Genomic DNA, 11,841 nt, shown 5'->3' on the forward strand with positions numbered 1-11,841 from the left:
ACTCAAACTAAAGGGTAGCTCTTTGATCCCAACTGGCGAACTTGCCAGGCTAGAATAGCCATCGGCTCCTCCTCGTAAGTCAAATCCTTATCCAAATGGACAAAGCTGAAATCTAACACATGGGATAGATCACCGTGATACTTTCAAAGCATGGACACATGGAATACCGGATGAAAAACTGCTAAACTAGGTGGCAAGGTAAGCCCGTAAGCCACCTCTCCCACTCTCTGCAGAATCTCAAAAGGTCCGATATACCTAGGGCTCAATTTGCCCTTCTTTCCGAACCTCATTACACCCTTCATGGGTGATACCCGAAGCAATACTCTCTCTCCGACCATGAATACAACATCACGAACTCTGCGGTCGACATAACTCTTCTTCCTGGACTGAGCTGTGCGAAGTCGATCCTGAATAATCTTGACCTTATCCAAGGCATCCTGTACTAAGTCTGTGCCCAACAATCGAGCCTCTCCCGGCTCAAACCACCCAACTGGCGACCGGCACCGCCTACCATATAATGCCTTAGAGGGAGCCATCTGAATGCTCGACCGGTGACTATTGTTGTAGGCGAACTCTGAAAGGGGAAAAAACTGATCCCAAGAACCTCCAAAGTCTATAACACAAGCACAGAGCATATCCTCCAAGATCTAAATAGTTCGCTCGGACTGCCCGTCCGTCTGAGGATGGAATGTTATGCTCAACTCAACCTGCATACCCAACTCACGTTGTACTGCCCTCCATAAATGCGAGGTGAACTGCGTACATCGGTCAGATATAATAGACACGGGCACACCGTGAAGACGAACGATCTCCCGGATGTAAATCTCTACCAACCGCTCCGAGGAATAGGTAACTGCCACAGGAATGAAATGCGCAGACTTGGTCAGCCTGTCCACAATGACCCAAACTGCATCGAACTTCCTCTGAGTTTGTGGGAGTCCAACAACAAAATCCATAGTGATACGCTCCCACTTCCACTCAGGAATTTCTAACCTCTGAAGTAAACCACTAGGACTCTGATGCTCACACTTTACCTGCTTGCAATTTAGGCACCGAGCTACATATGCAACTATGTCTTTCTTCATCCTCCTCTACTAATAATGCTGCCACAAATCCTGATACATTTTAGCGGCGCCCGAATGAATAGAATACCGAGAATTGTGGGCCTCCTCAAGAATCAACTCACGAAGTCTATCCACATTAGGCACACAAATATGACCCTATATCCTCAAAACTCTGTCATCTCTGACAGTAACCTGCTTGGCACCACCGTGCCGCACTGTGTCTCTAAGGACAAGCAAATGAGGATCGTCATACTGCCGATCTCTGATACGTTCAAACAAAGAAGATCGAGCAATTGTACAAGCTAGAACACGACTGGACTCAGAAACATCCAACCTCACGAACTAGTTAGCCAGGGCCGGAACATCCAATGCAAGCGGTCTCTCACCAACTGGAATATAAGCAAGGCTACCCATACTAGCTGAATTTCTATTCAAAGCATCGGCCAACACATTGGCCTACCCAGGATGATACAATATGGTGATATCATAATCTTCCAATAGCTCTAACCACCTTCTCTGCCTCAAATTGAGTTCCTTCTGCTTGAACAAATACTGCAAGCTCTGATGATCCGTGAATACCTCATAGGGCACGCCGTAAAGATAGTGCCTCCAAATCTTCAGCGCGTGAACAATGACTGCCAGCTCTAGATCATGAACATGGTAATTCTTCTCGTGAACTTTCAGCTGCCGCGAAGCATATGCAATAACCTTGCCACCTTGCATTAATACCGTACCTAGACCAATACGAGATGCATCACAATATACTGTATAAGATCCTGAACCTGTGGGTAACACCAATACCGGTGCCGTAGTCAAAGCTATCTTGAGCTTCTGGAAGCTCGCCTCACACTTGTCTGACCACCTGAACAGGGCATCCTTCTGGGTCAACCTGGTCAACGGGGCTGCTATGGATGAAAATCCCTCCACGAACCGACGGTAGTAGCCCGCCAAACCCAAGAAACTACGGATCTCTGTAGCCGATGTGGGTTTAGGCCAGTTTTGGACTGCCTCAATCTTCTTAGGATCTACCTGAATACCCTCTGCTGATACAACGTGACCCAAGAAAGCAACTGAACTCAACCAAAACTCACATTTTGAGAACTTAGCATATAACTAGTTGTCTCTCAGAATTTGAAGAACGATCCGAAGGTGCTGCTCGTTATCCTCTCGGCTGTGGGAGTAGACCAATATATCATTAATAAACACAATCATAATGGAATCCAAGTAGGGCTTGAACACCGGTTCATAAAATCCATGAATGCTGCTGGGGCATTTGTCAGCTGACATCACTAGAAACTCATAATGCCCATACCGAGTCTGAAAAGCTATCTTAGGGACATCGGATGCCCTAATCCTCAACTAATGGTAGCAAGATCACAAATCAATCTTCGAAAACACCTTGGCACACTAAAGGTGATCAAATAAATCATCAATCCTCGGCAATGGATATTTGTTCTTGATGGTGACCTTGTTCAACTGCCGATAATCTATACACATTCTCATCGATCCATCTTTCTTCTTCATAAACAACACAGGTGCACCCCAGGGCGAGGCACTAGGTCTAATGAAGCCCTTATCAAGCAAATCTTGTAATTGTTCCTTCAATTCTTTCAACTCTGGCGGGGCCATGCGGTATGGCAGAATAAAAATGGACTGAGTGCCCGGAGCCAAATCAATGCAGAAATCAATGTCCCTGTCGGGTGGCATCCCCGACAGGTCTGCAGGAAACACCTCTGGAAACTCACGAACAACTGGCACTGAATCCATGGAAGGAACCTCCGTACTAGAATTGCGGACATAAGCCAAATAAGCTAGACACCCCTTCTCAACCATATGCCGAGCCTTCACGTAAGAGATAACCCTACTGGCAGAATGGCCAAGAATCCCTCTCCACTCTAATCGAGGCAACCCCTACAAGGCTAAGGTCACCGTCTTGGCATGACAATCTAATATGGCATGATAAGGTGACAGCCAATCCATACCTAGTATGACATTAAAATCAACCATATCGAGAAGTAGAAGATCTACATGAGTCTCAAAACTCCCAATGGTGACCACACACGAGCGATAAACACGATCTACAATAATAGCATATCTCACTGGTGTGGACACATACACAGAAGCACTTAAAGAATCACTGGGCACAACCAAATATGAAGCAAATAGGATGACACATAGGAGTAAGTAGACCCCGGATCAAATAGAACTGAAGCATCTCTACTGCAAACTGAAACAATACTTGTGATAACAGCATCAGATGACTCAGTCTCAGGTCTGGCTAGGAAAGCATAACACCGGGGATGGGGCCCACCACCCTGAAATACGTCCCTAGGATGGCCTCTAGCTGGCTGGTCTCCACCTCTAACGGCCTGACCTCCACCTCTAACTGTCTGGCCTCTACCTCTAGCTGCCTGACCCCTGCCTCTGGCTGGCTGAGCAGGTAGGAGTGTTCCCGAAACCGAAGTTTAATGGCTTATTGGTATCGGGTTAACGGTTTAACGGACGGGGAACAGATTGAAATTTTTTTATTAACGGCTTATCGGTTTGGGGGCGGATTATTCAATTTTCTTAACAGATAATCCGTTAACCCGTTAAGAATATATATATATATATATATATATATATATATATATATATATATATATATATATATATATATATATATATATATATATATATATATTAAATATCAAAAACCCTTCCACTTTTTTGAGCTATTAGCTTAGCTTATTCTCCCACCCTACAACAAGATTGTTTAAGCTGCTGTCTATGGTTCACCTCTGCTTTTGTTTTTTTAAACTAATGCATGTGGTCTATGTTTAATAGAAGAACAATATTGTTGTGCCACAACTTTTATCCCACAATATTGATGATAGTACTGTCTTGAATTATGTTCTGGGGAAAGAGCACATTTGCGTTTCTTGTAAATTGTTTACTGCTTATAATCCATCCCTATTTCTATACATAACTTCCTTTTGCTTGGTGTTGTTTGTATGGTTAATGATATAGCGTGAAATGCTTGGTTGAGAGTTTAAGTTAGAAATTTGAAGTTGTTGTTTGAACTTTGAAGCTGCAGAAATTCAAGCACTGTTAGGCATTAGCTGCAGGCCAAACATTTATGTGTAGTTTGCTCACTTATGGATTAATCATTTTGAAATATGTATTCTGGACTCATGTAATGTAGTCTGCTTTGGGATTTAATGGTAGGCATTAACAGACATGTATATCTGGACTCATATGTAGTCTGCTTTGGGATGTAATGTAGCCTACAATGTGTTCTTCTTTTTTCGCTCTACAACACATGACACACTACATCATTCTTATGTAGGCGTTAACAGACATGTATGTCTGGACTCAATGTGTAATTTCCTATTCTGAATTTGTATGCTAGGCGGTCAGCACACAATTAATGCACGCAATATAGATTGAATTAGGCCGATAAGCCGCCCGATAAGAGCTAAACCGATACCAATCTGCCCAATATCTTATCGGGTGGCTAGCGGATTAATACATTTAAAAGTCGATAACCGTTAAGCCAAACCGTTAAGAGTAATTAACTGCCCAAACCGCCCGATAAGCAGCCCTATGAGCAGGGGGTGCAACAACTGGTGCTGGAACCATGGCACGAGTACCTTGATACTGTGAGCTGCCCGTTGCCCGAGGGTAAAATCTAGAAACGTGCCTCAGATTACCACAAGTATAACATAACCTCGGTTGCTGTGACTGCTGACCCTTAAAATGACCCTGTCGACCTGAATAACCACCCTGATAACTCTGCAGAGGAGGTGCACTAATAGGAGCTGGTGGTGCACTGTAGGCTAGCTGGTCGGTGTCACGCCCCAAACTAGGGGAGGCACGACTGGCACTCGATACTGTATTCGATCAAGTTAGCCACTAAACATACCAGCTAACTAGACTGGGGGCCCAACAGATCGGGCAACACAACATCTGAAATACTAAGCCTGGACCGTAAGGTTATGACATGAATAATAATAAGCCATATAAACATAGGTAGACAAGCCAAAATAATAAAATACTAGCTGGCCGACAAGGCCACGAATGAATACATACATGCCTACACACCTATATATACATGCCAAGCCTATGGGCTGGAGATTGAAAGCAGCAAAAAAAAGAAACCCAGAATATTGTGTCCACAATAGCCTCTAAGAGTGTCATAAGCACTGTCGGGATAAGGCCCCAACTATACCCAAACTATACAACAAAAGTAACCATCCTATGAAAGCTCCAGGAAGAGGTGGAGCTTACCAACTCACAGTTGAACCCCAAAATCCTAGCGGAAGGGTCGATCAGAGTCCCTACCTGGACCTGCACGCACGAAACAAAAATGCAGTGTCCTCAGGCAATGGGACATCAGTACGAATAAAAATGTACCGGTATGTAAGGCAGAAAGTAGAATCATACATAGCTGATGTAAAAAGGTAATAAAGATACCACCTGACACTGAAACTCTGATAGCCTCCATGGCCGACATCCGACCTCATAGTAATAAAATATGCATGGTATGCTCGTGTAATCGTATGTCGTGAATACATATATATTGATGTAAATGCATGACATACCCAGCCAAATGCTAGCAATGGCGGTCTCTCCCGGTAGCTAACCGGTATCATATTGCCAACCTGTGGCCATCTGTACAATATATATAGTCTTTCGGGCAAATAGGCCCCTTACCTCCGATTATAGCTCGAAGTTCATGCATAATATGTCATGTATGATATGAACTTTGAATGCACATAATAGGCCATAACAAGAACTTAGCCAACCTTGGCTCATTGGTACTCTTATTCTCATAATCACCTTCGTATCGCATACAAATGTCTCGTGGAACCTCATATCTTTTTTAATAAGTTTGAAAACTTAACTCGACATTTAGAAAGATAACTTAACTCTGAATATATTCATAAAAAGCTTAAGGTGCTTCACTTAGTCCTTATACCTGATTTCTTGATAATTAGTAAAAGAAAGTATTTCAAAAAAAATCAAATGTTTTAGTAGTTTAAATATAAAAATTATATTTGAAAATTTTGAAATCGACGTGTCACTTTAGAGATTTTAAAATATACTTTAACAAGGAAGAAGGACTGATCGCAAATACTAAATGCCTTTATTTTTAAGTCACACAACCCAAAGATGAATAAGAATTCATATATATATGGACATATATTTAAGAAAGCCGACACAATGACATATATAGATGTCGAATACCCTTTTTAACCGAATGAGTGGAATATCAACCTAATAGCATCATGAAAATACTTCAGCTACGATATCAATGCCTTTCACAGAAGGTCTTTCTAGCAACAGAATAGTAAAATATCACATTTGACGTCTTAGGAATTTTCCAAAATTCGTGCTAAAAGGAAGGACGAAGCTTAGCCTTAACATACCTCTCCAACGAACGTCCGAATGCCTGTAGTTCCTTCACGAAAGTTGTTCCTTACGTCCTAAGCTTCGAAACCACTATATATGTGTAGCTTATACACACTTATAAACAGTTCATAAATGAGTTTAAATCGGCAGATTTGCTATATGACCCTAACTTGACGAAACACCCTTAGAACTTTGTAAAAATGATCATAAAAGAGTCCCAAGATGATTACCTTGGCAAATCAAGTATAAATCCTGAAGAAACAGCAAGAACAATAATTTCCTATCTTCCAAAAATAGCTCCAAACACAGCTAATAGAAGGGGAAAACGATTGCAAAGCGTAGAGATTGCGCTTCTAGGCACGGGGGCAAACTTTAACGATAAAAATCATTAAAAACGCACCTTAATCACTCAAGAACACCATGAAACCCTCTCTTAAGCTTTTTTACTGTTTTGGGACGAAGATGAAATGTTTTGGGGTCTTAAAAGTCGGATTTTCCGACTTATACCACTTGTTTAACCCGACCCGATTCGCGACCCAATTTCAGCACGGACAGTCCGCAGTAAAACAGTCATAACATTTTACTCCAATGTCGGTTTGATGTGAGATTTCTTTGGTTGCAAACTAGACTTGTAGACCTTCGATTTGGTAGGTTGTGGGTCTCATAACTCTTTATATATTGGGAGAATTAATCTGATACATGTGACCCAAAGTTTAAAAAATTTATTAAAGAAATTTACGATAACTTTTGCCGACTTTTATTTCGCAACTTGCTTGACTCCAAAACTTAACATGTGACCAGTGTGATATTATAATACCTCATAACACTTTATTCTTAGCATATTATACACTCTTAGTCGTATCCCATAGGTGCAAGTTAACTTAAACCTTCCGAACGTGCGGGGTACTACCCGAGCCATTTCTTTAACCATGAACCTTTGTTTAAGGGATTCCTTTGACTTAAAGCTTTAGTTTAGTTCCTTGATATTACCACACATTTTCAGTCTTATTCTCTCAATGTGCTATACTCAATCATATATACATAATATAACCACGCCACGTTACGTATATTACGTAAGAGAAGAGAGAAACACATGGGGTCTCACAGTCTCCCCCCTTAAGAACATTCGTCCATGAATGGGTCAAGTCAATTCTTTGGTTTCATTTCTTGTCCGCTAATACGTTATTTGCGAGGCTATATTTGTTACATTTGCAAAGCATAAATCAAATTCTGAAGATTCCAACTACTAGGCTTCGTATAGCTATCTCACAATAAGAAATTTAAATTGCACTTTCAAGTCATTTAAAATCCAATTAAGTTGCTGTAAAGAAATCATTGGCAATTATTTAAATGCGACTCACCTTAAGTCATAAATAGGTGGGGGTACTTCTTCCTCATTTCCTCCTCAGCTTCCTAGGTTATTTCCTCGATGGTGTTATTTCGCCATAACACTTTCACGGAAGCCACTTCTTTAGTTCGAAGCTTCCTTACCTGCCGATCTAAAATAACTACTGGTACCTCTGCATAAGATAAGTCTTCAGCAATGTGAATATCCTCAATGGGAATAATACGTGAAGGATCTCCAATGCACTTCCGCAACATAGATACATCAAACACAGGATGGACTTCTTCCAATTCTAAAGGCAAATCAAGCTCGTACGCCACCCTACCAATCCTCCGAATAATCTTATACGGTCCAACATACCTGGGGCTGAGCTTCCCCTTCTTTCCAAATCGCATGACGCCCTTCATAGGCGATACTTTCAGGAAAACCCAATCTTCTACATCAAACTCTAAGTCTCGTCGTCGAACATCTGCATAAGACTTTTGCCGACTTTGTGCTGTACGCAGCCGGTCTCTAATAAGTTTTACCTTTTCCATTGCTTGCTGGACTAAGTTAGGACCTAGCAACTCTGCTTCCCCGACATCGAACCAACCGATCGGCGACCTATACTTCCGCCCGTATAGTGCTTCGTAAGGAGCCATCTGAATACTAGCTTGGAAGATGTTATTATAAGCGAACTCAATAAGAGGTAGATGATCATCCCAACTTTCTTTAAAATCTAGCACGCAGGCATGTAACATATCCTCAACTGTCTGAATAGTACGCTCTGCCTGTCCATCAGTTTGCGGATGAAAAGCGGTGCTAAGATTTACCTGCATGCCTAGACCCTTTTGAAAAGATTTCCAAAAATATGCTGTAAATTGAGCCCCTTGATCAGATATAATAGATAATGGCACTCCGTGAAGGCGAACAATCTCTCGAATGTAAAGCTTGGCATAATCCTCGGCTGAATATGTCGTCCTGACTGGCAGGAAATGAGCAGATTTTGTAAGCCTATCAATAATTACTCAAATAGAATCATACCTCCGTGGAGTGCGAGGCAAACCAGTGATGAAGTCCATATTTATCATGTCCCATTTCCATAATGAAAGCTCAATACACTGAGTTAGGCCTCCAGGCCTCTGATCTTCGGCTTTAACTTGCTGGCAGTTGGGACATTGGGCTACCATCTCCGCGATATCGTTTTTCATTCCATTCCACCAATAGATCTGTCGAAGGTCCCGATACATCTTTGTCGCTCTGGGATGAACTGCATATCTAGAATAATGGGCCTCCGAAAGAATCTTGGCACGGAGCTCTCCTACTGACGGTACACATAAGCGGCCCTGGTATCTAAGGACTCCATCTCTAGTTAGCTCAAATAAAGGTTGTCGCTACTGTGGAATACTTTCCCTCAGTTTTATAAGCTCAGAATCCTCGTGTTGTCGCTCTTTCACTTCAGTAACAAATGAAGATTTTGCCGTATTCTGAACGAGAATGCATCCACCCTCTGCATCTACCAAATGCACCTACAAACTAGCTAGCTGGCATAGATATTTGGTCATCTTGACCTTATCAGCTTCAACATGGCTTAGACTACCCATGGACTTCCGGCTAAGGGCATCAGCAACAATATTAGCTTTGCCGGGATGATATAAAATATCAACATCATAGTCTTTTAGTAATTCTAGCCATCTTCTTTGCCGTAGGTTCAGCTCCCTCTGTTTAAATAAATACTGAAGGCTCTGGTGGTCGGTGAAAACATCAATATGAACCCCATATAGATAATGCCGCCAAATCTTTAGGGCAAATACAACTGCGGCTAACTCAAGATCGTGCGTAGGATAGTTCTATTCATGTTTTCGCAACTGTCTGGAGGCGTACGCGATAACCTTACCATGCTGCATAAGAACACAACCTAGGCCAATTCTCGAGGCATCACAATATACAACATAACCCTCGGTGCCATCCGGAAGAGTCAAGACAGGTGCCGTAGTAAGCCTTTTCTTTAGTTCCTGAAAACTTTGTTCACATGCCTCAGTCCACTGAAACTTAGCTCCCTTATGTGTCAGTTTTGTCAATGGTGCAGAGATAGAGGAAAATCCCTCCACAAACCTTCGGTAATACCCTGCCAAGCCTAAAAAGCTACGAACCTCTGTCGGATTCAAGGGCCTCGACCAAGTCATCACAGCTTCAATCTTTTGGCCATCAACCTTGATACCATCGCCGGTAATAACATGACTAAGAAACGCTACAGAAGTTAGCCAAAATTTACATTTAGAGAATTTAGCATATAACCTGTAATCCTGGAGAGTCTACAATACAGCTCGCAAGTGGTCCGCATGCTCGGCTTCCGATCGTGAATATATCAGGATGTCGTCAATAAACACAATCACAAATTCATCCAAGAATGGTTTGAATACCCGGTTCATAAGATCCATAAAGGCTGCTGGGGCATTTGTAAGCCCGAACGACATGACAAGGAATTCAAAATGGCCATACCTCGTCCTAAATGCTGTTTTTGGGATATCAATATCCCTGACTCGTAGCTGATGATAACCGGATCGCAAGTCGATCTTCGAAAAGAATTTGGCACCTTGTAACTGGTCGAACAAGTCATCAATCCGTGGAAGAGGATACTTATTCTTGATAGTGACTTTATTTAGTTGCCTGTAGTCAATGCACATCCGAAAGGACCCATCTTTCTTTCGGACAAAGAGCACCAGAGCATCCCATGGGGATGTACTTGGCCTATTAAAGCCTTTATCGAGCAAGTCCTTCAGTTGTTCCTTCAATTCCCTTAGCTCTGCAGGAGCCATTCTGTAGGGAGGAATGGATATAGGCTGCGCATCAGGAAGCAAATCTATAGCGGAATCGATTTCCCTTTCGGGGGGAATTCCTGGAAGCTCGTCAGGGAATACCGTTGGGAATTCATTCACAATAGGAACCGACTGAAGAGTCGCTGGCTCCTTATTTATATCCCTAACATGAACTAGATGGTATATACAACCTTTAGCAATAACTTCCGAGCCCTAAGGTATGAAATAAACTTACCCTTGGGCGTGGCTGCATTACCTTTCCATTCAAGGACAGGCTCACCAGGAAAATGAAATCGGACCAACTTTGCACGACAATCAATATTAGCATAACAAGCTGCCAACCAATCCATACCCATAATGACATCGAAGTCTAGCATAACCAATTCAACTAAATCAACAGAGGTTGGACGGTCATTAATTAACACTGTACAATCTCGATAAACATGATTAGCTACAATAGAGTCGCCAACTAGCGTAGACACCTCAACTGGCTGTGGCAACAACTCAGATCTCATGTCAAGCTTACCAGTAATAAATGGAGTAATATATGAAAATGTAGATCCGGGATCCATCAATGCATAAATGGCATGAGAATGTATTGTCAATATACCTGTGACAACATCTGGGGATGCCTCTGAATCCTGTCGGCATGTGAGTGCATAAAAGCGGTTCTGGCCACCACTAGAACCTGAGGTGTCTCCTCCACCTCTCCCCCTACCATGGCCCTGAGTAGACTGTGGACCTAGTCGGGGAGCATGGACTGAGGGCGAAGAGGCTGCTGTGAATCCTGAAGGCTGAGCTGGTGTACCTCTGCCTAACCCCAGGCATCGGCTAATATAATGTCTTGTCTGCCCACAATGAAAACATGCACTCGAACCCTGTCTACATTGCCCGGTGTGCAGCTTACCGCACTGAGTACATGGAGGAGTAAGCTGTCTCATCTGTGCAGAACGCTCCTGTCGACGGCCCTCAGGCTGGCCTGAGCTCTGCCCCGGTCCTGACTGAATATAACGATCAAACCACTGGCCCTGCATCTATGGTGGGAAACAACCTACTGACCGAGGTGGATATTGATGGAGTGGGGGCCTAGAATCAACTCGTGTCTCCCTATAAGACCCCATAGTACGAGCCCTCTTACTCTACTCCCTATCCCTGCGAGTATCACGAATCCGACGGGAAAGGTCCTCTGTAGTCTGAGCGAAAGCCTGTATGCGGGAAATATCTACATCATCCGATAGGG

At 42.8% G+C, this 11,841-nt stretch overlaps 2 protein-coding genes across 2 annotated transcripts; both read right to left on the reverse strand.

Moving 5' to 3' along the window:
- Positions 1-7,871: 7,871 nt before the first annotated feature.
- On the reverse strand, positions 7,872-9,032 carry LOC138906581 (uncharacterized). The gene is made up of 2 exons (XM_070195684.1): positions 8,827-9,032; positions 7,872-8,451 (listed from the first exon to the last, which is right to left on the reverse strand). Exons 1-2 carry the CDS (start codon positions 9,030-9,032, stop codon positions 7,872-7,874), a joined length of 786 nt encoding a protein of 261 aa, XP_070051785.1.
- Positions 9,033-9,176: 144 nt separating this feature from the next.
- Positions 9,177-11,635, reverse strand: LOC138906582 (uncharacterized). The gene is made up of 5 exons (XM_070195688.1): positions 10,858-11,635; positions 10,529-10,774; positions 9,936-10,033; positions 9,354-9,527; positions 9,177-9,269 (listed from the first exon to the last, which is right to left on the reverse strand). The coding sequence occupies exons 1-5, from the start codon at positions 11,633-11,635 to the stop codon at positions 9,177-9,179; spliced, it is 1,389 nt and encodes a 462-aa protein (XP_070051789.1).
- Between the last annotated feature and the right edge of the window lie 206 nt (positions 11,636-11,841).

The sequence above is a fragment of the Nicotiana tomentosiformis genome, chromosome 1 (genome assembly GCF_000390325.3).
Source record: "Nicotiana tomentosiformis chromosome 1, ASM39032v3, whole genome shotgun sequence".
Classification (NCBI taxonomy): Eukaryota; Viridiplantae; Streptophyta; class Magnoliopsida; order Solanales; family Solanaceae; genus Nicotiana; species Nicotiana tomentosiformis.

What these genes read in the sequence shown, in the direction of transcription:
- LOC138906581 (XM_070195684.1), bottom strand. Translation starts at nt 9,032, where the DNA reads ATGTATCGGGACCTTCGACAGATCTATTGGTGGAATGGAATGAAAAAC. An exon ending in TTGCCTCGCACTCCACGGAG is followed by an intron (nt 8,452 to 8,826) that starts GTATGATTCTAT and finishes CTTCCAAGCTAG; the next exon opens with TATTCAGATGGCTCCTTACG.
- LOC138906582 (XM_070195688.1), bottom strand. Translation starts at nt 11,635, where the DNA reads ATGCAGGGCCAGTGGTTTGATCGTTATATTCAGTCAGGACCGGGGCAG. An exon ending in TAAAGGCTTTAATAGGCCAA is followed by an intron (nt 10,034 to 10,528) that starts GTACATCCCCAT and finishes TAACTTCTGTAG; the next exon opens with CGTTTCTTAGTCATGTTATT. An exon ending in GGCCCTTGAATCCGACAGAG is followed by an intron (nt 9,528 to 9,935) that starts GTTCGTAGCTTT and finishes ACCGACCACCAG; the next exon opens with AGCCTTCAGTATTTATTTAA.